The sequence below is a fragment of the Gadus macrocephalus genome, chromosome 7 (genome assembly GCF_031168955.1).
Source record: "Gadus macrocephalus chromosome 7, ASM3116895v1".
Lineage (NCBI taxonomy): Eukaryota > Metazoa > Chordata > Actinopteri > Gadiformes > Gadidae > Gadus > Gadus macrocephalus.
In genome coordinates this window covers 23,804,002-23,830,070 of record NC_082388.1, presented here as the reverse complement: position 1 = coordinate 23,830,070, position 26,069 = coordinate 23,804,002, and the positions used below count along the sequence as shown (strand labels likewise).

At 45.4% G+C, this 26,069-nt stretch overlaps 1 protein-coding gene and 2 non-coding genes across 4 annotated transcripts; 2 read left to right on the top strand and 1 right to left on the bottom strand.

Annotated features, from left to right (window-relative positions):
* The first annotated feature begins 196 nt into the window (after positions 1-196).
* On the top strand, positions 197-23,726 carry zgc:77151 (uncharacterized protein LOC337153 homolog). 2 transcript variants are annotated; one of them, XM_060056025.1, is made up of 12 exons: positions 197-657; positions 6,605-6,757; positions 9,760-9,867; positions 12,936-13,659; positions 14,996-15,226; positions 16,459-16,571; positions 16,941-17,088; positions 17,406-17,458; positions 17,919-18,016; positions 18,430-18,604; positions 18,939-19,157; positions 19,742-23,726. In XM_060056025.1, exons 1-12 carry the CDS (start codon positions 637-639, stop codon positions 20,903-20,905), a joined length of 3,207 nt encoding a protein of 1,068 aa, XP_059912008.1. In that variant the 5' UTR covers positions 197-636; the 3' UTR covers positions 20,906-23,726. The 2 variants fall into 2 exon arrangements, with proteins under 2 accessions (XP_059912008.1, XP_059912007.1); XM_060056024.1 differs by having other exon boundaries at positions 198-657; positions 14,993-15,226.
* A 521-nt stretch (positions 23,727-24,247) lies between these two features.
* Positions 24,248-24,320, top strand: trnav-uac (transfer RNA valine (anticodon UAC)). Its single transcript has one exon. It is a non-coding gene; the product is annotated as a tRNA-Val (tRNA).
* Positions 24,321-24,622: 302 nt separating this feature from the next.
* On the bottom strand, positions 24,623-24,694 carry trnaa-cgc (transfer RNA alanine (anticodon CGC)). The gene has a single exon. It is a non-coding gene; the product is annotated as a tRNA-Ala (tRNA).
* Positions 24,695-26,069: the final 1,375 nt, after the last annotated feature.

Here is a 26,069-nt window from a genome sequence, read left to right as displayed (position 1 = left end):
TTTAATTCTGTGAGGCTCTACGGTGCATACTCGACCTGTCTCTCGTTGGGTTTGCACCATAGGTTTACATTTACGTTGCAACAATGTTGCAATGGAATATCGATGACTAGCGTCGCTGTCAGGGCCAATCTTACAAAACACTGCATCGTTGATCGAATGCCTGCATGGACGTGGTATATTTCCATCGCATATAGTGCTGTAGCTGTTGAGGAAGATTGACATGGTTTGAGTTTGCGATGGATTAGGGAATGGTCAAAATCAACGCCACGCGTTGGCTCCACGCATGCTCAGTAGTACACACAGAATGCTCGGATCAGTTCAACAATTTTCAATATTACTACCTTTAAAAAAGGCACTGCTTCGCCTTGTAGGGCTCGCTTTATCTGCGGGATTATTTTCGGAGCTTTAGCAATCACCACGTATCGATTTGTCAACATCTCGTCATTTTTAAATATATCAAATTTGTTATTAACAATAAGTTATACTCTCGCAAAGTTTGGCCACACCTAGATCCTGTCCTATTTTCACAAAAAAAGCAGGCTTTTCTTCTAGTGCATTTGTTTGTGTGCTGGTGGGTACCCGGCTGTGTAACTTGATCGGGAGCTCGGGGAAGGAATAGGGGAATGTAGAACTGCAATGGAGCAGAATACAATACAGGTAAAGCCGACTATTACTCGATATTATTTTGAAATAAATCGTTATTTTTTTGCTCAGGCGGATTCACATCTGACCTGTTGATGTAGGAAATAACTCGCCTGTGTCATGCTGTTAATTCAATTTCTAATAGTTATTGTTTGGTGCTGTGAATTTAGTTTATAACGTCGCATTGATTGTTATCCTATGAAGCAAGCCAAGAGTTCTGCCTGCAATTACAACTTTACTGAACGAGTCGGAACTTTCCAAGAGGGGAAATTGCTCGCTGGTATTATTTGGAAGAGAATGCAATATGGGACACGATATGTACATTTATTCAAGCGAAATTTATTTTAATATCATTTTAATATTTAGTATATACTCGCCAAGTTAATGATTTATTTCTTTGTGTCGTGTCGACAATCTTCCTCTGGGTTACCAACCCCCACTCCCATATTTCCACATAAAATAACAATTTATTCAGGGCTTTTCTGGAGCTAATATGACGAAACTTTTATGTTGCCAATTTCAGCAACAGAAACGCCAACGTATATCAACTCGTAATTTAAAATTTGTTAACGTTTAAAATAGTTGTGTTGATTTTGGAGTACGGTGATATTAAAGAGTGAAATATTGTTTCGAGTGAACTAGGTGGAGCAGCATTGGCTGTAATGTGAAGCATATTGATATTATTATCAAGTGCCCGACATTTTGTCGCCTGTCTAATTGCTTTAGCCTAACTTGGAATGTTAATATGAGAAGGAAATCCATCTGTACTTCTGTACTGGAAATAGCCAGCATTATCTTTACTGTATTATACAACCCCATATTATAATCCAAAATGCATACGACGACACAGGGTTTGATAGGTGGAACGCGTAACTGTTACATGATCTTTTTTTGATCAAATCTCTTTGATGTCTGTTTTATGGTAGACCTATTATTTATCACATTTTGTTCGTACATTTCGTAATACCAACATGTAATGTTTCCATTTATTTTGTAATTGTCGTAAAATGTTTCGCCCGAAGATCAAATGCTGTGCTTCGTTCTTACAAAAGGACTGCTTTGAATAATAATCTTGCCAAGGTCAATACTGTGTAGACAAATGTATTATTTAAGATATAAAGCGATATCTTAATTTAATCCCTCGTCTCTTTGCCTCCCCCTGCCCCAAAATGACACACGTCGTCATCAATTTCCAGCAGTAGGTGAAAACTGACGAACCGGTTAGTTTAAAAATAAGGTTTCCATCTTAAATCCTATATCCAAATGTAGATAGAGCCAGGCTGGCAGAGCAGAGTCTGTATGATGTGGTTCATGCTGTGTGGGGGCGCGCTGCCTCCTTTCCACCGCTAGTGGGCCGCCTGGCGCTCCTGCACGTGCGCGCCGCGTGTGCGCGCGGTGGCGGCTTGCAGTGCCCCTGCTGCAGGGGGAGGGGGATCCATACGATGGGGGTTGGGGGAGAAAGAGAGAGAGAGAGAGACACACACAGCAGCACTAGTGAGAATTTGAGAATTTTCCGCATGTAGGCAGCTGGGGCATACGTACAAGGCTGGGAGTGGTTGGGATTTATATAAGTATATTGGTTGGGTGTTTAGTGGAGCCGAGGCATGGATCGCAGTAATGGTTATTTGGAGAAACAAATTCTGAGCCCTGTGACTATTTTGGTGTAGGAAGTGTCTGCAAGCAATTTCTATAAATATCAGTTTTCCACATGGTATTTTTATTTTTTCATCAAAATCATATCAGTTAAAGAAAAGCAGTAGTTTGTAACCACACCCTCGCATATAGGCGACGCCAGCCCTATTGTATCCTATAATTTTATCTGGCTAATATGCTGCATGCGTCCTCTTTGCCCTCTGGTACATTTGTTTTAAAAGGCTTTGTTTCTCTTTTTCCCTTGCTTGTGAACACATGCCCACAAAACAGAAGTTGCAAGGGGGTTGGTAACTTTTCATCAGAGCAATGGTGGTTTTATGTGGGTCGATTGTACAGAAACAAGTCTTAAATGACTACATACTCGCCGTGGCACTCGTGAGTAATGTTAGCCGCTAAGCAGATTAATATAGAGCCTGGATTCTAAAGCTGTGGAAGCGAGCCGCAGAAGGCCACATCACTCCTTCAGCGGGGTGATATGACGAGGTAATGAGTGAAATACCACTATACTGTCGTCCCCACTGATTACTGAGTGCTTGGCGAACAGTGTGGATATTTTAGCACGGATACTACATATGTACAAGCAGACATATAAACGGTATTGTTTAGGTTCCTGGTCGAACTATTTAACTTTCTTGAGTCGTCGTAGGCAGCCTAGGAGTTGGGACTGCCCCCAGGGGGTGGAGTTGAAGCCAGGCATGGGGCCCTCCCGGTTGCACTTCATTGGTAAACCCCGATTGCAAAAAGGCAGAAACATGAATTAGCCTATAAATACAAGTGGACGAAACACAGCGGCAGAGGAAACCAATTATAATCCAGATCACGTTCTCCATGTGTTTATTATTATAACTCTTTTTATATGGTATTCATTGCATTCTTTATTTCTTGTATTTCCTCCCTTATTTGGCCCAGCAGTGTTCCAACACAATCATGAGTCATGATGGGGGTTTATAATCTTGTTTTAAGCCTTTTGTAGCTGCACAGTTTATTTAAATGATGTGATCAGTTCACTTGTAAAATAAGGAGAAAACAATGTGACGCTTGTTACCTAGAATGAGTTTATCCCTAAATGAGTCGTGAGACATCCTCTGAGTAGCCTACTGAAAACATGTGAAGAGGTTATTGTCATTTCTATGGGGATTTGTGTCGAACCGAAACCGAATAACTCTGTATTTTAAGGCTTTATTTAATCTGCAATTGGATTTAAGGTTATGCTCACACGACATTGTTCTTCTATTCTGCTCGGTAAAAAAACTGACTAATGGCAGGAAATTTAGGCTGCATAAAAAAAAAATATATATAGATTTCTTGATTAGATATGAATAATTGCGGTGCTGCTTCCCTGTAGCTCTGCTCATATTCTGTAAAGAAAGTGGTTCAGACTTTGCCCGGACACTTTGTTGTTACGTGTCTGTCATGAAACCCTGGCTGTGAAAAGGAAGTGAACAGTCATGACATATGATATGAAACCTTTCACAAACGTTTTGGAGGCTTCAATGCTCCTCTGAGGCGATACAATTCAGTGTACGTTTCAGTCTCTATTTTATGTACCATCTTTACGGACGAATATGTAGCCCCGTCGGGCTTGTGTGGTACAGCTGAATTATTTACTCTCCATTTCATTGTGTTTTGTCAATTATTCATATATTGGTATGGATGGAATATTCATACGTTCCGTTGACTTGTAACCAAACTGGACTTTGATAGTGGCAACTCTCGTGTCTTATTAGTTTAGGTATGTTTGGTGCTCATTGAAACTGTCAGCTGTTTTCAGGGAAGAATTAAGTCAGATTAAGATGGCAGATTCCATCAATTGGGGCTGGATGATATGACCAAAATCGTTCTCACAAAGCTATAATTTTTCTTGAAAAAAAACTGCAAAGAAATCCAATTTACATTGAGAATGGATGTCTTCATGGACAAACAATTCTGAGGAACGAATGTGCCAAGTCTATGAAACATCCTCCACAGCACAATCAGCCTGTTTATTATTTCTATCAGTCCTTGTTTACTTACGCCCAACACAGAAGTCTCATTGGGATTCTGCCTCTCAGTATGTTCGATGAGGCTGAACCGGTTTGTTCTGTTACTGGTTTTAGTCCCTCCCACTTTCTGACACTTTACCCACTTACGCCTCACAGAAAGCTGGAGTTCCTCAGGACTCTTGATAGCCAGCCGCTTCCACACAGCTGGTGCTTCTCTGGTCTACGTCTTAGTGGTGGTCATCAGTGGGAGGAGTTCAGGCTGTCAGGGGCAGGTGAACAACTGCATGGCCGGGCGCAGCTCCGATGTGGGGCTGTGTCAAATACACCTTCCATACATGTACATTAGTGGAGCTATCCTGGACCAAGGAAAAGTCTGCAGAACAAGTACAGGTTGCGGTTCTGACGTGTATCAGCCTGACTGCATTGTGCTGAATCAGTGACTGATTCTGTGAATAATGTATATCAGAAATTTATTTTTAGAAAAACAATCCCCGCCAACAAGGCGGATCTTATCGCAAATCATATCGATTTATTGATTTACCGTCCTTCGATGTCAACTCGATGCAGAAACATCCAGAAGGGTGCGAACACAGCACTGGGTGGGGTAATGTGTGCCATGGGACTCTGAAAAAAAAGAATCTTCTATCCACCTTGCAGGTTGTAACTTGGAATTTTATGGGAGAATTATCCTGGGGGTGGGGGGGAAGGCGGTTGTCAGGTTTTATTAGTTCATTTTCGTTCTTAGACAACAGCAAAGTTGATGCAAAAATGTATGCATGGATTTGCCTTCCTTTCCCCTGCTACGGTTGGTTAAATAGAAGGTGGTATATTTGAGGTCCTGGCACATCAAAAGCATTGTTCTGATCCAAGAGCTTGAACATTGGCAAAAGTCTTTTATTTAAATTTAGTTTTTGGGCACAAGAAGTCTTTTATCAGGGCTTCTCTCTTCTGTGTAGTAATATGAAATAATCCAAACAGCCATTTCAAGAAACAACATTTGTATAGAATATAGGGACGATATTTGCACGAAATTTAGCGACAAGATGCAGGCGTCTACAGTCCTCCATTCGTTGTCAATTTGCTCTTAACTTAGAGAAGAAGTGTCTTACAATAAGCGCATTATTACAAACAATTTGATGCTTTGTGCTTTATATCTTCTTCAATCTGCTAGAAGCTGAATTCCATGTCAATGAGTGGTATTTTGTTTCCAGCGTGTGTCCTTACATGGTAACCCCAGCAGGAAACTTGGTAAAGTTAATTTAAACATCTGCTGTGTAGATAATCTCCAGAACTGGCCTAACTAGTTCTATAGATCTATGATAATGATGGGGTGTATTTGTTCCCAAGTGAGATCTATAGAATTGATTTTTTAGAAACTCATTCTAAACTGTAGTGTTATTTTATGTAATATAATAAGATTGATGCAGACATTCTTTAGGAGAAATCGTGGTTCCAGGAAGGCCGAAATTATCAACCCTTTTTTTTGCCAGGATATGTGCACATTGTGGGGGAAATATCTTCCACCATCATTTACATAACTATCATTTATCAGTCATGTGAAATAAAAGGGCTTTGTGAGAACCAATTGTTATCGCAGGCTGAAAGTAAACAGGTTTTTTTTTCTCTGAGAAGTCAAGCCTTTTTTCTCTTTTGCAGTAGAGAATGGCAGGCAGTTGGTATTGCGTTTTAATTCCAGTGTTAAGAAACTGGTGGGGAGAAACAAAAATACATATTTCAAAATGGGGGTTGTGTAATTGTGTCATGCACACACTGATAATATAACAAGGCAACGAGAACCATCTTTACTTCGGTAGTTTTTTGCTTAAACAGAAAGACTGGCTGTCCCTGCCGGTTATTTTATGGAAATACCTGCTCTTGTGTGTACAATACATTGTACCAGTGTGTGTTCTTTCCATACCGTGATTCTGTTTCCCAACGACATACAGACTCAGGCCCAATCCAATTTCTACCCCTTACCCCTCCCCCTTGTTTTGAAGGGGGAAGGGGAAGGGGTAAGGGGAAGGCGTAGAAATTGGATTGGGCCTTCCCCTTCTCCCTTCAAAACAAGGGGAAGGGGTAAGGGGTAGAAATGGGATTGGGCCTTAAATTCCTTTTTATGTGCAAATGTGACCTGTTCCATTGCATACACACTCTGTTGACATTCTCTCTCTCTCTCTCTCTCTCTCTCTCTCTCTCTCTCTCTCTCTCTCTCTCTCTCTCTCTCTCTCTCTCTCTCTCTCTCTCTCTCTCTCTCTCTCTCTCTCTCTCTCTCTCTCTCTCTCTCTCTCTCTCTCTCTCTCTCTCTCTCTCTCTCTCTCTCTTCTCAGTGGTTGCGCTCGCCCTCCTGTCAGCGGGGAAGTTATTCCTTCTATAAATCTGTGAGCTGCAGGGCCCATCCCGACGGGCCCCTCCAGGTGTGGCGGCTCGGAGAGTTCTACTACGTCCGCCGTGGCCCCCAGGAGCCTGTGTGCATCGCTGAGGTAGGCATCGGGATGAACCGGGGGGAGGGGGAGAGTCTCTGTTTTTTTATTTAATTTGTATGTTTTGTATCACTTCTTATTTCTCTCTCTTTCTCTTTCTCTTTCTCGTTCTCTCTCTCTTTCTCTCTCTCTCTCTCTCATATATATATATTAATATTCTGAACTAGACTTGGGAAGACCTGAACAAGTATTCCTATGTGTTTAGACTGTCGGTTTTTTGCACAAATGGCGAATAGAAAAAACCTTGTGAGTCGAACTGGTCGCCACAATATTTCAAAGTAAAAGTCGGCCCGCCTTTCCGTTCCAATTTATTTATTGTATTCCCAAACCAAGCATAATCATCCAAAGCACAATGGCGTGGCAGAAAACGACTCTTGATTCATTAGGGGAAGGAAACTTGATCAACGGCATTAGTTAATAAGTATTCTGTTTGCTTTCATCTACAAGTCTGGATCTGCGGGCTACACAGGCAAGCACTTCATCCAAACCACTTCAGCGACAGGCTCGAGTGGGTTGCAAAAGCAGCAGTGGAATTTTTCCCGAACCCTAATGTAAAAAGAATGCATAGAATCACTCTAAGCTTGAATCTTTAATGTATGCAACCAAGACTTTAATAATCGTAAGACAAGAAGTTTCTCCAGGGTTTTGGTATTATTAATGAATAATAATAGTAATGACATCATCATAATAATACCATTCGTTATGCATCATTTTCAAGAAGGATGATGGCTGCTGTGAGAGTCACACAAGTATAGAATCACATAACTAATAATAATCCCTTAATTATACATTACTCACTTAGTCTTACTTTTCATTGTATATCTGTTAGACAGGCACTGACGGTGGATGCAAATTAGCAATTACATCCCTTTTACATGCATTCAGCAGACGCGTTTATCCAAAGCGACTAACGGTAAATACATTTGTCAGAAGAACACGAAACAATATATCCATTACTGCGGTCACAGCAAACGTGAACCGTGTTAGCGCTGGAGCGTTAAACATTTGTTTGTATTTTTTGATCTGCATAGTTCCCATTATCTGACAGCCGCATGTGGAATCTAATAAGGATTTGGAAAGGGGAGATGCAGAAGGTCAGCAGTGGGAGACGCAACACCCAATAGCCCAATAGACTGTTTGTAGTGAATTCGGCTCTCCTTAATACAGCGCCCACTGTCTGCGCACTGACCCCTAGCGCTACAGGAAACTCCACTGCTCCATTGTCCTCTGCCACTGTGGCCGGTCGATTCTACAATGGGCTAGACTTAAATGTAGTCGCAATATTTCAATAGTGGACTGAGACGCTGCAGTCCAAATGTAACCAGAGTATGTTCTCCGAAGGACTCTGTTTTATTTAATTAAGGGTATTTCTTTTGGGGGGGGAAGGGTTGTTGTTGTGAATGGTTTGGGTGGGGGGGGGTTTGGTTGGATGACAGTCAAAGGTCATATTGTATTGAGTTCCTCTGGCTTATCTCGGGACACCTTTCAGGGTCACGGGAGTAGTAACGGTTTCATCAATTGTTATTCAAATGCACGGCGGGCAGAAACATGCTAACTCGATTAGCATTCCTTCAACCTCTGGGAATGGCTTCACATATGCAAACAAAATGGCGACATCCCGTTTAGCGTATTAGGTGGAGGGTACTGCCTTGCTTTATATGATGTATTTTTCTGACCGTTTATTTTTTCCCTTGATGCGTTTTGTGGCTTTAATATAGCGGCCTCCTTCGTTTGTTTATGGATACACCGACCTCAAATTGTATCATTGAATTGTTTCATTCAAATGACCAAATACAAGGCGTCTGTCTTGTCAGCAAAGCACTCCAAGGTGTCTTGTTTGTAAAGGCCTGAAGGCTGTATCAAATTCCACAAGGCCTCTTGTCCTCGGCTCAAGACAACCGTGAAAAGAATCTTAACGCCCCCTCGTCAGTATGTTAAACATTTTTAACGCCATGTTTTTGTTTGGTTGTAAAAGATTCATAGATGGATGGATAGATAAATAAATGGAGCAATTCCACAGCCACAGTCAGAGTTGGACATTCCCAGTTCAGGAGTTAATGTCCTTCCCTGTGTTTGGAGTCGCCCATCTCTGATTCGCTAATCGCAGTGGCCCAGAGGTCCCAGTAAGGCGTGAAGTCAGCTGGCTCTTTAGGGGCGGAGCATGGCAGCTCTTCCACTCTCTAAACCTGTAATTTTCCACCTCTGGCTCACTGTCAACCCTTTGGGATCAGTAACTTATTTGTACAGTGGGTTCATTATTGAAGTTCTATTGTTTACGCAAAATGGGGCTTGAATTTTTATGGCTGTTTTTTATTCTAGGCCTACTGGTTGTGTAATATTAAAATATTGCGTCTTCAACCGCATCCGGAATATCTCCATCTGTTACGGTTTTACATGACCCAAACCTATGATTTTACATACCATCATTGTGAAGGAGGGGCAGCCGGGAGGTTACAATAAGCGTACGTCAATATCCTGAATGAAAGATGTATTCATATCAAAAAGCCTTTTCAATGCCAGCTCAATTTATTATAATTAACAAAGCTCTTTCTGAAAGGAAAAATTGTAAGCGCACCTTTCCCAAATGTTGTCCAGTGTGGGTGCATATTGATGGATGAATTGTCAGGCCTTGTTTTGGTTAATATTGATTTACTCAACTGTAGTGTTAAATCGTCTATTCCCACACACTTTTATTGTAGTGATGGAAACCCATGATTTAAGAACCTTTCTTTAGGTACCTAGTGATTGCAGTAATGGTTGTTTTAACCATAAGTACGGTGGCCATTGGTTAATTATTACACTGAACTCAGCTGTATATATGCGACTCTGCTGTTTTTCAGTTTCAGCTAATCATTCCCTTGTGTCAGTGTTCCTTCAGGATTACAGATAACGATGAGTTTCAATGTTTTTTTTTGTCGGTAAATATAGTGTTGTATTTAAATAATGAATATTTATTGAAATGCGTCGCTTTACCTGTCTTTATTTTCCTTCCCCGTCTCTAGGTAACACTGCTGTGGGAGGAGCAGGGACAGCACCCCCTGCTGGCCAGCTCCAGACTGTACTTCCTCCCTGAGGACACTCCTAAGGGAAGGACAAGACAGCATGGGGAGGTGAGAGCGGGCTAATTCATATTCAGCCATATATTAGGTTTATTAATCCAGTGGCAGGGAAGATGGATTAATAATAATGGTTAATTAATACAACAGTATTCATTCGTAAAAAAAAACAAGTAGGCTATATATATATATATATATATATATAAAAAATGTCATTGGTTTAATATTTTCAACCAATCAGTTTAATTTCTGTATTGTGTTTTTTGCTACACCCTTGCCTGACCAGACTGTTTGTATAGGTAACGGACACACCTAACAACATAGATTTTCTAAGGCCTCATCTTCTCCATCTTTGCATCCCAATTTGTATTGCATTTGCATTTTAGTCATGGATCGTATTAGTCATTTTAGTCATGACCTTGTTGAGTTTCTAGATCTGCCTTGCATCTGAGCCATGCATTTGTTTGAAAAGTTGAGTTGTATTTATGAAGCGGACTGTTTCAGGTCATGAATGTAAAGTAATCCGTCACTTCCTCCTTCTGCTGCTGTATGTTGTTGGTACACACAATGTCGCAGCATGCCTTCTGCTTGTGGACTCTTAATAACACACCACTGAGGGAGAGAACCGCACATGGCTAAAATGTAAATCATAAAGCCGGTTTCAACCTGCTGTGTACCCAGACTTCTCATTTTCGTCCAGCATATTTTATAAAATGTGGACATATGTAATTACTCCACAGTATTTAATCTTATCTATATCTATATATATATATAGATATATATACGTTTTTTCTTTGCTCTAAATTCATATGACCTACAGCCTTTGTAGAGGCAAAGATATATGGTATTATTTTGATTACAATTTGGGCACCATCTATTACATTTATTTATCAATCTATTTTATCTATCTATTAAAATTGTATTCGGTGGTGAAATCCTGACTCCCCCTCCCCGCGTACTGATTATGTCCTGCAGTTAATCATTTCGACATAAAGCATGCTTCGAGTCCAACAATTTCATGGCAAGAAAGGATCCATGTGTGAAATATTTATGGCATAAATATTTTATAAAACAAAGCCTAATATGTAGGTGTACGTAAATCCTCCCAAGAAAGCATACTCAATCAAGGAAGGCATTGGTACCAAAAGGTCTGATGAAGTTTATCAAATATAAACAAGATTATTCATGTCTTACTCAACATGACCAACTGTAAATCTAGAAAACCTCTTCTTCAATGTATAAACAGAAATTGCAAAATGGAGTAGCTATCATACTCCAGTTCCTCAAAATAAATGCTCATGGGTAATGGGCTGTCAAGGGCTCGTAAGAGATGTCTACTGTTGCTAGCTACAAGAGCTAGCTACTCCTGCAAGGGCATGCTAACCCCAGGTTTAGACGCCCCGCCCCCGGTTAAATACATTTATCCAGCCTCCACTATATTCACGCCAACACACTCGAACTAGGACACCATAAAACCAACGACAGCTGCCTTTTTTTATAACCCTGATTGTTTTCACTGCGTTCCTCCGATTAAAGTAGTGGAACTACAGTTGAACACGCGAGATCTCCCCATTGAAGGGTCAACTGTTATTTGATAGCTTCTTAAATCTCAACTGTTCAAAATTCCTGCTGGCAGTGTTCCAAGTCCCCCAATAGCTTATCTACTAAAATATTTAAGATAAATACTTACTTTGGGTTAAAGCATCTGCTGAACGGCTAATGGTGGTGGTAAACGTTATTCATCCGGAGTTAATCATTTTCTATAACCTACATTTTATTTGAGCTTTTAACCTAGATTTGGAGCTTGCTTTCAGGGGGCCCAACGGTTGATGCATCAATACAATTGACTGTGATCCATATCACATTGTCACAGTGCACAAGTGTGTCAGAGTAAGGCCCCAGGCCAATTCACACACGGCGATACAAAACATGTACAGTCCTCGCCACAAATATGATATAAAAAGTCACATTTCCAGTCCCAGAAGTGGTGAGGCCAACACAGAACACCTGTGTGGATTTCGGTTGTTCCCTGATCAGTGTCCCGCTTCACGTTGGTTAGCAGGAATCAACCCCTCCATCCACACTCTGGTCCCTGGGCTTCTCTATCAGCTTCAGGGGCCCATGGGGGCCGTGGCCGAAGCGGAGCCATCCAGGAATGCTTTGCCTTCACGTGGCTCCCAGGCAGTAAATGCTTTCGTCTTGCAGGGCAGGGCAGCACGATCTCCAGGCAGTAGCCTTGTTGACACAGCTCTTTGAAAAAAGTTTACTTTTCCTCCTCTCTACCTCTCCACCTCTCCAGGACAAAAGGAAAGGCAATGGGAATATATTTCACTGCTTGACCAAAACATTTGGTCCCTTCCAGAGTGTGTGATGTCCTTCAGGGTATTGATGCTCTATCACCGCCCTGTCTCTCCCTCCTCCCCCCTCGTCATCCGTTTACCTTGGTCGGGTGTCGGTTGTCTCTTGTCTTGCTACACTCGCAGCCCTCTGTGTGGCCTCCCCTATTGGGCATCAAGGCCTTGTGAAACCCTCTTGCAGGGCTGTTGTCTTTTCTTTGGGCTCTTTAACGGATCTGGCAGGGTGATTTTGTGTTATTTATGTGCTGCTTGCGTGCACTGCAAGGCAAGGCAAGGCAACTTTATTTATATAGCACTTCTCATACACAGGGCAGACTCAAAGTGCTTCACATATAAACATTGTCATACAATAAAATAATAGAGAAGTAAAAGAAAACGTATGCAAAAAATGTGTAAAATAGCTAGAAAGTAAAGGCAAAGTTAAAAAAGCATTTTAGAAAGCAAAGTATTTAAGATCAGATCGAGCAGCGGGTACTCTGCGGTTTGGCAGAGCTAACGGCCAGAGGTTGCTGGTTCCACTTCCTTCTGATGAGTGAGTTCAAATAGATTAAGCGGCAGCGGTTTCAGAATGCCCGGTAAGCTTCCCCTGGGTGGACGTCGCCTCCGCCCCAGTCGTTTTGGACCAGCGTTGACCGATGCATTCATTCACACAGACCCACTTGCCTCCGATGCCATTATCCTCAAGTATGTACTTTAGGAAATTTACATATCATGTAAAGCCGTGTGTGTGTGTGTGTGTGTGTGTGTGTGTGCGTGTGCGTGCAGGACGAGGTGCTGGCCGTGTGTAGGAGGATAGTTGTCCCGGTGGAGGACCTTATGCGCTGGGCGTGTCCTGAGCCCGTGGCGTGGCAGAACCAGAAGAGGCCCTGTAGCAGTAGCCCAGCACCGGACCTCCCCCTGGAGAACCAGGGCAGTGGAACCACAGAAGAACCGACCGGCCAGTCGCTAGACCAGGGCGGCGGAACCGTAGCAGAACTGACCAGTGGTACCATAGCAGAACTGACCAGTGGTACCACAGCCGAACTGACCAGTGGTACCATAGCAGAACTCACCAGTGGTACCATAGCAGAACTCACCAGTGGTACCACAGCCGAACTGACCAGTGGTACCATAGCAGAGCTCACCAGTGGTACCACAGCCGAACTGACCAGTGGTACCATAGCAGAGCTCACCAGTGGTACCACAGCCGAACCGACCGGTGGTACCATAGCAGAGCTCACCAGTGGTACCACAGCCGAACTGACCAGTGGTACCACAGCCGAACTGACCAGTGGTACCACAGCCGAACTGACCAGTGGTACCATAGCGGAACCGACCAGCCAGACACTTGTAGATCGGGGCAGCAGTACCGAAACGGAACCCACCTGCGGAACCACAGCGGAACCAACCAGCGGTTCCACGTCGGAACTGACCAGCCCGCCACTGGGAGACCCGAGCTGCGGAACAGCAGCAGAACCGACCAGCCACCCACCTGGGGGCCAGTGCAATGGTGAGAGTCGTCACTACTGCGGGGGGGGGGGGGAACCAAATGCCAGGTCCATTTTGTTTTGTATTGCCCTAGAGCTGTCCGTCCGTTTGTTCGTTCCCCCCCCCCCCCCCCCCCCCCCCCGATCCGAACCCGAGCCGTCAAACAGAGGAGGGTTTGGAGGGAGTGGGCAGATAACAGTATCAGAGTACCAAAAGACGAGGCGGAAACTCGGTGTAATTACGTGAGCTGAAGTTGATGGGAACGGGAGGCAAAAATCTACGGGCCTGCTTTCAACTTAATTCATCATGGGTTCAATATCCTCCCCCCCCTCCCCCCCCCCCCCCCCCCCCCCGCCCTTCAATTAATCAATACAATTAAATTGAGGACAGCATCCTTTTTCTCAGAGTTACACCAAAGAGAGAAAAGCAGCAGCAGACATTTGTGCATTTGCATGTCATTTGTATATTGATTATACCAAAGAGAGGGAAGCAGCAGCAGACATTTGTATATTGAAGCACAATAACAATTATGTGAATTCTTTTTTTGCATATTTGTCTCAAGAGAAAGCACATTTGCAAAGATTAATTCATTTTATGGTGTTTGTTCCTTTTATGGTCTAGCCCAATCACTGAGCGGCTGCCTGGGTATTAGTTTGCCTTTGGAAATCTGCAAATAATCACAGAGGGTCCATTGCAATTACACAGGGTGGTTTCCTTCAAAGTGGCCCACATGCATAAGATCAATTTTTTTTACACTGGTTGGCATAGCAACCAATGAAGCACCGCTATTTATAGTTGGGGAATGACACAGACATGCATGAGTCTGAATATTGCTGTCTATTGTGCAGGCCGTATAGAATCTTTACTGAACGTGAATGCTTTTTTGAAAACAATGTCAAAACCAAATAAACCTAGTAAGCCCTTGGCTATTTCGGTCTGGGCTATTCCAGGAGGCCGTATCGGGTTACTGCCCGTTATTGGACTAATATTGGTATATCGACGTGCCTTTTGGTTTGCTCTCCTGTTCCACGTTCCCTTGAAAATTATCATCTGGCTTCAAGGCATTTTTTTCTAATAACCATTTTGTGGGGATTGAACGCGTGAATCCTGCGCCGTAGCGTCCTCCATCATCTGTTGACCAACTGCTTGTAGTGAAGGGATAACCAAAACTTGAACCCACACTGCACCAAAAAGCTGCATTTAGAGCTATTCACGTTGTGATTGGCCTGCGACATTATCAGCCTGATCAGAGACTGCCGCTGTAGTACCATGTATCACCAGAGAGGGTGCTGTTCCCTCACTCTTGATTTTAACAATCCCCCCCCCCCCCCCTCCCCCTTGTTTCTCGGTTCCAGCAGCCCCCGCGGATCCCCAGGGGGTCAAGGTGCTCAGTTACCCCCAGTACTGTCGCTTCCGCTCCCTGCAGCGGCGGCTCCAGGACCGGCCGGGGGTCCTGGGCGGGGCCGACCCCCGCCTGCTGGCGCTGGGCGGCCTGCGGGTGGCGCTGTCCAACACCCGGGTGATGTTCTGCCGCGAGACCTTCACCCACCCCAGCCTCGACGCCAGCTCCGCCCTCTGGCCCCACTTCAGTGAGTCTTTTTGTAGATAGATATTTTGTCCGACAGTGAGAATGTGTAATCTCTGTTCCTGATTTTAAACTTCTGCATTCTTATAGTTTGTGTGTGAGAAAGGCCCCTATATACGAAATGGTAAAATTGTGTTTTTCCATTTTGAAAGATCATACTCTAGTCTATACTATACTATAATATACTATATATATTGTACTAGCTGGTGAAATTATTGTTTCATATTTGACGTGTACTTTTGAAGAAGGAAGTATATTTATTTGCTAATGTGCACCACCAGTTTGAATGGGTTTTGGACCAATGGCGACCACATGTTGTGGCTTCCGTCCAGCATTGAGAGCTCCATTGCAGCCCTCTTGAGACTGCAATGTAACCCTCTAGGGGTGGTGGCATCCGTCCATCTGCGCTGGATCCGGTCGGATTGTCAGCGTCCAACCCAAATCTCGCTCAAAGGTGTAGTCTCGCTCTGAACTCTGACGAGACTTGAGCTGTTGCCGGAACAAAGCGCTGGAAAAGTGAGAGTTGGAGAGAGAGGAGTGCCGGCTTGAGATTGTAGTGTTGGACTACAGAGAGCTTGGCTTTGTGTTATCTAACAGATTGGGGGGAGGAGGGCTGAGATTGTAATGACAATAGGGATATTTCCTGCGACAACCCTAATCTTGAGAGTGAGGCTTTTCCTCGAGCAACACTTGGTTAGACCCAATAACAAACAGACCGGATTAAGCAAAATGTAGAAAATAAAATAGTTATTTCTCTGCAGGGATCCCTTCCATTATGTTTCCAGACACTTGTACTATCAATCTGGGCCGGTCAGCACTTTTGGAGGACTAACATTGAAAGGGCACCGTTGCCCATGAGGGTTGCATTGCAGCTGCAATAGCTGAAGTGCTCTCGCTCAATACTGGCCCCTTATTTGGGCAGGAGAATGACGTCACACTTTGGGCTCATTTAAAACGACTTCCTGCACTTGGAAGAGTTCCAAGCAGACTAACAGCGCCTTCTGCTGGCTGCTCTGAGAAAGATAGAATGAGTGTTGTTTCAAACGGTTAATAATTTATTTATTTTTTTGTTTGGTGCTGGACTGTACACGTATTCATAAGCTCCACCCTTCCAATGACTATTTCCCCATTTCAATGAAATACACCAACTGTTTCATATTAAAATCTTTGTACGAAACCGCCATCTCATCCTGCAGATGATTTTGTGAGGTTAATGTGACTTTGTGGTCCTCTCAGGGTGCCCCTCTCTGAGTTTACGGGGTCGACCGCGCAAGAAGAAACAGAGGGATGTAAAGGAATCGCCCACGCTCACCCGCAGCCAATCAGAATCCTGGATAGACAAAATGAAGGTATTGTTCATCTATTCCAGATTGCAGTGTATACACACACAGAATCGATTGAGTTCAGCAGTCAGTGAAGTGGGGTCAATCCTTTTATAGTTCCGTTATTTTATTTCTTCCTATTTTTCTCAATTAATATGATTGATGACCATCAGGATAGTTTCCCCAAAAAAAGATGTAGGGAAAATTTGGTACAAATGCAATCCAAGCAGGATATTAAATTAATTTATCCTTCTGAAAAGGGGTGGCTGGAGTCTTATTGAGTGCTGTCGTACTCATGATTCATTCCAACAGTCTGGTAGTTCTCCCACATGCTCCCGGGTGGGTTGCCCTAGTTCCAGTCATTGAAGTGACCCGTGTGCGTTCCGTGTTCTGCAGGAGAACATGATGGGCAGCGCGGACACGAGCCCAGAGAGGGCCTGGCTCCCTCACCCCGAGGAGCAGCTCTTCCTGGATCAGCTCTTTGTCTTCATGGAGCGCTTCGGCCGCCCCATCAACAAGGTGCCCAACCTGGGCTTCAAAAAGAGTGAGTCTCGCACGGACGGTGGTGGCCCTCCCTCCCTCCCTCCCTCCGTCCCTCCCTCCCTCCCTCCCTTCCTCCCTCTCTCTCTCCCTCCCTCCCTCTCTCTCTCCCTCCCATGACAAGAGGCTGTGGAGCGTTTGTGTATTATTTTTTTTCTTGATTGGAGTTAATGCTCTGAATCTTTTCATGAGACCTATCGGTTTTAGTACCGTATTTTATATTTTGAGGTCCTCTCTTACATTTTGATGTTTTGATGAGCACTACTTGCCCGCTATGTCCGGACAAGGCGCTTATGTTGTGGTTGTTGTGTGTTCTTTCAGTTGATCTGTTCCGCATGTACTCGGTTGTCCAGGGAATGGGAGGCTACGAAAAGGTAAGACTGTCACTGAAACTCTCAAAACACTGTGCATCAACACTGATTTAGAATAATTTTGAAGAACCCTCCTCTTGTAGTGACTTCTTCTTTTCACAAGCCGCTCAGAAGTCTGACTTGAGTTCTGATGAGTCAGAAGAACGAGGCTAACAATGTGCGTGCAGGGACAATTCAATTGTTGCCATTCCATTGTTGGTTAGCTATGCAAATACTGAACATGAGCAGAACTGGTCTTTCGGCCTTCATGCAAGATTAGGTTTTCTATTGTGACCCGTCTTTACAAAACCTAAAACACACCTAAAACCTTTTTGCCTTTCTTGAACACCCATCCACAAAAACCTTTTAGCCACAGCCCTTGTTAAGTGTGTGTGTCGGTTTGTGTGTGTGTGTGTGTGTGTGTGTGTGTGTGTGTGTGTGTGTGTGTGTGTGTGCGTGTGCGTGTGTGTGCGCGTGTGTGCAGGTGACGTCAGAGCGCCTGTGGAAGGTGGTGTACAACGACCTGGGCGGTTGTCCTGGCAGCACCAGCGCGGCCACCTGCACCAGGAGACACTATGAGAGGTCAGCCAACGGTCGAGCAACGCCTCCAAATGGATGCGTATTTGTTGCTGTTTTACAGGGTTGTGTAACTCTCCTGATGGTTGTTAATGTGCCCCATACTCCATGTTCACATTGAGTTCGATTTGAACATGGTATTAACGGTGAACGGTGTAATTAAACCGATTTGTTTTTAATACGAACTGACATGACCTCCCTAAAGGGAGCCTCGTTCATTTCCAACTTAATTTCACTCACTCACTCACTTGTTCACTTGCTCAGTCAGTCAGTCAGTCAGTCAGTCAGTCAGTCAGTCAGTCAGTCAGTCAGTCAGTCAGTCAGTCAGTCAGTCAGTCAGTCAGTCAGTCAGTCACTCACTCACTCACTCACTCACTCACTCACTCACTCACTCACTCACTCACTGTCCGTCTCCCCAGACTCATGCTGGGCTATGAGGAGCACGTCCGGGCAGGGGGCGCAGGACTCAAACTCCCAGAATCCCCCGCTCCGACAAAGTTCAAGGCCGTCAGAGGGAAGAAGGCCCAGCCGAGGGGCCGGAAGCCCGGGGCCAAAGCGAAGCAGAGTGCCTACCAACCCGCCAAAGCCCCTGCTGTGAGTTTGCGTCTATATTTGCCCGCTGTAATCCAAGACTACCAGAGTGTCCTCGGGCAAAATCCGGAACAACTTGTCTCTTCAAGTAGATCCACAGCATTGTTGTTGCTCACTGTCTTTCTTAATTAATAGGCAGATATATTGCAAGTAAGACTTGTTTTTTTAATATTGTTTACCTTTTTGGATTTTAGATTGCATAAAACAAATGTAATTAACTTGTGTGTGTGTGTGTGTGTGTGTGTGTGTGTGTGTGTGTGTGTGTGTGTGTGTGTGTGTGTGTGTGTGTGTGTGTGTGTGTGTGTGTGTGTGTGTGTGTGTGTGTGTGTGCGCGTAGGTTAACCCCGATGGGACGGCGGTGGTGAAGCGGGGTCGCGGCCGCCCCCCCGGCAGACGCAACAAGGCCACCCTCCTGGCCCAGGCCAAGCTCCTGGCCCAGCAGCAGGCCAAGGCCAAGGCCGCGGTCCCCCCCTCCTCCTCCTCCTCCTCCCCCTCCTCCCCCCCCTCGACTGGCCCCGCCCCCACCCCAGCACCTACGCCAGCGTCCCCGCTAACGGTAACCGACCTCCCCCTTCAGGAACGCTAAGGTGGGCAACCTTGGGCGGCAGCAGCTCAGGAGGTCCAGCGGGGTTGGCTGGTTGGCCGCCAGGTTGCCGGTTCGATCCCCGGCTCCTCCGAGTGTGGCGAGTGTGTCGAGGTGACCTCGAGCGAGGCACCTCAACCCTCACTGCTCCCGACGAGCTGGCTGTCGCCCTGCATGGTGGACCCCGCCGTCGGCGTGTGCGTGAATGTGTGGACGTCTGGCGATGTTGAAAAGCGCTTTGGTTGAAAGCGCTTTAATGAATGCAGTCCACTCACCGTTTACAACCTGGTGACAAGGGAGGAGTCGTTGTCCTGCGGGCTTAACACTGAGCGTAAAGCATGTACTTGGCACGCTATAAACTAGCATGAAGGATTGTCGTTTATACATAAACTATGTATCATAGTATATCTCCCGTCTTTTTCAATTTATTTACTTGAAGACAAATTCTGTAAGGAAAAGTGTTTGGGTGATTGTGATTGGCATCTTGGGGAAACTATTTTACAACCCTTTGAACTGACTGGTTCTGCCTGTGCCCCCCCCCCCCCCCCCCCCACCAGGTCCAGAGCCCCCCCCCCAAGCCGGCCCTGCAGGTCCACACCACCCACATGCCCCTCACCCCGGACCTCTCCCCTCTGACAGCCCCCATGCTCCCCTTCCTCACCAAACCCGGGCCTCAGGGGAACCAGTGGGCCGCGGACCCCCCGGGGGGGGCGACCGTCACCCCCCTCTCCGCCGGGAGCCTCCTCTCCGGGCCCCCGGGCCAGCCCCTGATCCTGGGGACCTTCAGCCCCTCGAAGGGCGTCTGTCCCCTGGACACGTTCCGGACCCGGCTCAGCCTGCATCACGGGGTGGAGGACCCCGCCCTCCACAAGCCCCTCCCCCAATCGCTGCAGTCGGCGGCGGAGCCCTGCCCCGCGCACAACCACCACCACCACAACCACCAGCCGTGCGCGGGCTGCGTGGCCGACGGGGCGGCCCAGAAGGGGGCCCCCAAGGAGGGGAAGGCCCGGCCCCCTCTGCCCCCGCTGCGCGTCTTCCCCCTGGACCTGGACTGCAGCGTGCAGGTCCGCCAGCTGATGAGGACGCCCCTGGGAGCGGTCCAGCTGCATTCGTTCACCCGCCGGCTCTCCGAGGTGCTGGCCCAGGACCTGGGGGCCAAGCCCCTCCCCCACCCCTGCTCGCCCATCACGCCCCCGCCGGAGCAGGCCCAGCCCCTCAACCTCAGCCAGAGGGCCCCCGGCAAGAGGCCCGCCGCCCTGTCCCTGGAGCAGACCCCGGCCAAGCGGCCCGCGCCGGGCGGCCCGCTGGCCGGGGCCGACGGGGAGGAGCTGGGCCCCGACGGGAGGCCCCGCCCCTCCGGGTCCCCGGAGCCGGGCCCCCAGGAGGAGCCGGCTGACCTCAGCTCGCCGAGCCGGATCCGGGCCTTCCTGATGGGCCTGCCGCCCTTCAGCGTCAACCTGGACGACGACCTGGAGGACGCCGGCTCGGCGACGTCACTTCCTGTCCCGCCTCCCGGCGAGGAGGAGGAGGAGGAGGAGGAGGAGGAGGAGCCGATGGAGGGGGTCGACAGCGACGGGGGGCCCCAGCGGCCGACCGAGGAAGACGAGGGCCTCGACGTGGGGTCGGAGGTCGCTGACGTCCCCCCCCCCCCCCCCGCTGGTGGGAGACGACGAGGCGGGGGAGGGGAGGGGGGGAGAGAACTCTGTGAGCCTCTCGCCTGACCGGGACGGGAGCACGGTCGGACAGGAAGTGGCCGAGGACCGAGAGGAAGTGAGGTGTGAGGATTTCCCCGCTCAGGGTCTGGCCAGGACACTGCTCCCCGCTGTGGTGACTCAGAAGAGCTGATGGAGCCGGGCGTCCCACCGCTGGGGTGACCTGGCGCACCGTGACTCTGCTGGGCTTGGACCTACGGGCCGGGCCGGGCCGCCCCTTTACTGTGTCAAAACCGGATTATACCGGGAACAACCGGGCCCTGAGGACCTGGCGCCCAGACCGACTCTTGCTCTTTGTTTTTGGAGGCGAGATGATCCCCCAACGCCGGCTCATGGTTTCATTTGCTGGATTATTATTTTTTTGTCCTTCATCTTGTTTATTCTGAAAGTATCTTCCTTCTCTAACCCCCACATCCTCCTCTTTCCCCCTGCAAGGACACTTCTAAATACTGTTTCAATATTATGTAGATCATGAGACCATCAGAGAATATATATATATATAAATATATATCACTTTGTTAGCTTATTTGAATTATCATTCCTCTACTTTTGTAGAGATAAGCTTTTATTTTCTAACCAATAGTGTTCAAAAATGTACAAATATTACGCGGGGCTGTACGGCTCTGATAAACAATGTAGTGGCAACGTCCGGTTGCAACCAAGAGGTGCAATACAATAGCCGACCCTTGGTCTTACACACTCGTGCCTTAAATCGGGTTGTTCTGGTCCTGTTTCCTGTGATGTGTTGACTTGTGTTCACGCTAAAGGGATACCTGTACCTCGGGGTCCTTTCTGTTTCAGTCTCCTTTTGCATGACACCTGTCCCATTAAAGATAGCTTCATGATTGAGCGGCTGTTACGCATCTCCTTCCCGAGTTCACCGCCGGTATCAGGAAGAAGGGGGAGAGGAAGAGACGATGAGCATTCCTGGAAAATGCTAGCCTATAACCGTTATCGTCATCCGTTTCTGCCCAGCGGCTCTCGTCACTGCAAAGAGTGCCATCGAGAGAGTGAGAGATATTGTGTCTTATGAGCAGTTGGAGTGTGAAATACTCTCGCGTCCGTTCCGTCTGTTTCGTTTGCCCAGTATATGACTAGTAGCGGGTAGTTTAAAAACAGCTTTCGTTCAACTCTGAGGGGTGGGTTACGCCCTGGACGCACAATCTCAGTTCATTGAAAAATATGAAAATAACTGCCAAAGTATATGAGAAGCGTTTATTTCAACATTAATTACTTCTTGACAGGTTAATGGTTTTATTTAATTTTTTTTAAGAGTAACCGACACTAAAAGCAAATATCATGGATGTCCCAAAACACAGGTTATTTTCTGAGGCTCAAACGAACCATCCGATCGTTTGTTGTTTTGTTTGTGTTTAGCTCTGCAACTGAAATGCTATTGGTGTGAGTCCAGGGTAGTTGGTAATAATGGAGGCATTGGTCTCTATGGTCGGGAAGATGGAGGTCGAGCTGTAAGCTTTGTTTTGGAGACCGCCTCACTGTGTCTTTCATTGTGTCGCTCTCAAACATCGGATCCATTTGCACATCTACTGTACCCATTGCCTCATGTAACGTCTCACTGTATTTATATCAACACACCTTTTTCATTTGCCAACTTGTTTTTGTATGCCCACCTATTTACTCGACTATAAAACCATACAATGACACAAGGCTGACCTTATGCTGTTATTTGTCCGTTTAAATATTTTATTTTTTATTGTTGTATTATTTTAATTAAACCGGATGCCCATTCTGCATCAGCTTGATTCTAGAACTCTGCCGGTGATTTGAGAAGTCTTGGAGTCCAAATGCATGGGTGTTTTGGGCTTATTTTTCAAGATGAGAAACCACTGTTATTACATTCAAAAGTATACGAGATTATCTTAAACCACTGGCAGATCTTTAGTCACAAGAAAATAAGAAAATCTAAAGATTTAGCTGAATTAAAGACATGAAATTGAAATATATCTTGAACTGTGTTTATTTCCTTCTGATTGGATTAGGCCTATTTAGTTTTGAATTGGGTGGATAGTCCTTTTGAGTTGCACATAATGGCTTTGAAGGGGATATAAATAAATCCATACAAAAATGTATATCGAGCCTACATAAATATATATATTCAGGCTCAATAGTTAGGTTTGGACTCGATTGGTAATCGACAGGTGGAACAAAATTTGTAAAATGGCATCGCCTATTCTTCACAATTTGTCTCATGTAATTTGCAAATAAACCCGAGGGCTTTATCTTTCTGTTTTGCAGTTAATCCTAGAACAATAGACGAAAAGGGTCAATACAAATTAGCCTCCATTCTTTATAATCCTTTACAAATATAAAGATTTTGTGAAGGCAATGTCGAGGACAGCTGCCAGATTAAGGTTTCTAGATCTTCAACATTAATGTCGAGTTTAAGCCTGTGGTTTAATCACTGCGCAACCCAGTTGTAATAGGTTCCGCATGCAGTAGAGTGAATGCGGAACCACGATTTACAGCGGTACTAGGGCGACATCTAGAAGCGATATCGGGGAACTGTAACATGTAGGCCTACAATTCACTACATCTTGTGTAGTGTACTGTTTTTCATCCTGAGGTACACAAGAGTACTGCAGGTGGTATGTGGGATTTTTGTTCTTGTAATTGGCACATTTGCAATAAAATAAAAAACGAATATGGATAAGTGAAAATAAATATTAAAAATATTGTTCAATCAATAGGCCTATCATGGCTTGCTATAATTTTAAATAGTTTAACACTATCCATGTTTTCCATGAAAACGTTTTCCATTGATGTTTTAGCGTTCATTTGTGTTATCTAAATAAACATTCTGGTAGCAGCATACAGCGTTGCTGACTTTCTTTCGACAGTTTACCACTGGTGGTCTTCTTGCAGTAGTAATTGTGTACAAAGAGGGCACTGGCACTTTCCTCAGTCAATGCATGTGTCATCATCTGTCGCTTGAAGAGCTTCGCGAAAGGTCCTGATCGATTGAATGGCACACCTAAAGTCAGGGTTTGGGAACCACTGCTGAAGTTGGGAACCACAATACTTTGAAACAACTATTTGACGCAGCAGATCCAGCAAACGGAGCTGTTGACCCAGTAAGGGAAATGTATTCACTTTTTGTGTTTATAATTTTACGAGGCAATACCTCGAACAATTTAACGGTAAGGGCGACTCGAGTGTCGTCTATTAAGTTCAATGGTTGTTTAGAAGAAACACCTCTCAGTGGCATCTTTACTAACATCGTCAATGGTCTGTGGGCGTTCCTGTCCTTGTTTTGTACTGAATACATTGCACAATCGCAGGTACTCTGATGTAGGATGTTCTGAAATCGACACCTGGTGCCGCACTATTTATGGTTCTATAGTGTAGTGGTTATCACGTCTGCTTTACACGCAGAAGGTCCTGGGTTCGAGCCCCAGTGGAATCAGAGCATTTCATTAGAAACATGCTTGTTCCTTCTTTGATTTTGTTTAATTTTCAATAGCCTACCTCTAAGTATATTGATATGAAAGAAACCGTACCCAAACAATGTAGCTAGTTTAGTGCAATACGGTTGCAAATTAGCAGCTGCTGCTGCTCTAAAACGACAGTTAACATCAGCAAACTAATGCAATTTAATGGGGTGAGCATCCGGGCTAGCTATAGTAATTAAATCCACAAAGGTTGGCTTGTAAGGAGTATTTGTGAATGGTTACTTTCTCACAGCGACTTTGGGCGAGTTAAAAGAGGTGGAGATGCCGGGGATTGAACCCGGGGCCTCATACATGCGAAGCATGCGCTCTACCACTGAGCTACATCCCCGCGTGTTCCATTGCAGCATTCTGAATAGATCTCTATAATGGCAGTGCCTCAATGTGAACGAGTTAAAATGGTTACAACATTTAACAACCCATTAGTCCTAGTAGTAACTACTCCTACCTGGAGCCACCTTGTATCCTATCATATAAGAAACTATTTTGCTGACAGCTTCATCAGGTTCTTCTTCCCCGACGTCGCGTTGTTTCTCAGTCTATTGTAAACAACAGGCCCTATTTGTGTCTGAAAAAATTGAGTCTATTTCAAGAAAATATAATAAGTGCTAAGTGTTGGTTCGACTATTTGTTTGATACAATATGTGGGTATAAAGGATGTACGTCCAACAGAGTTAGGGTTAGATACATGGATAATGAGTCAACTTCTGGTTGTTGACGACGTCCTCCCAAGGAAACTTTAAATACTTTTCACTAACGCAGACCAGTGGCGGTGGGTCAATAGAGGGCGCTAGGGCGCCGACCCTCCGTGAAATATTAACTCGAATATATCTGCCAACTATGAATCAATTATTATAAATACGAAATAAATCAACAAAACTACTGATTTGGGCAAGGCTAGTTATTAGTAATTCGAAATAAAGCCCTCCTCCAAGTCAGGGGCGCCGGCCAAGTTGAAGTCGATGTAATGGCGCATTTCCACCGGAGGTTGCGGTTCGGTTCGGTTCGCCAACGCCGACAATACCCTAAAAGCTCGCAAACTTTTTGCTGTCTTTCAAGCAGAGACAGCTTTTCATTGGCGCAAGAAAATCCGCCTACGGGTCGCACCATGTGCGCCCCACGCCAATGGTATCGCTTTCTTTTTTGTTATCACCACATGATTGGACAATTCAGCGAATCAATCAAATAGGCTACCTCCCTCAGCAGCATTCGTGCAACACAACTGCTACATGTAGAGAACAGATAGATCGCTAACTAGCAGAGCTGTAAGCACCTTTACACCCATTTCAGTGGAGGAATTGGACTTCCCAAGCGATATTATAGGCCTACTTAAAAGGAGCAAGTAAGTTACATATTAATTAAGTCTTTCGGCCTGTAGAATTTAAACAAAATGAAGCAACTGTCATATTTCGAACTGCATGTGAAGTAGACAGAAATCGACGCTATAGGACAGTGATCGTGATTTGTCTCAATATCAGAATAACAACAATGGGCCAAATAGCAATGGCTGGTGGAATGGCCATAAAGTATATATACAGTGTAAGCTTGTCCAGGCCCTGCGAGTTAGCCTATGAATCTGAATGAATGGTAGGTAATGGGTAATAGGTAGTGGCCATCCCCAAAATGCACCAGAATACAGGAAATGAAATCTACCAAATTAAAAGTTTCCCGTCTATTACTCCGCCTCACCAACATTTTTGATCACA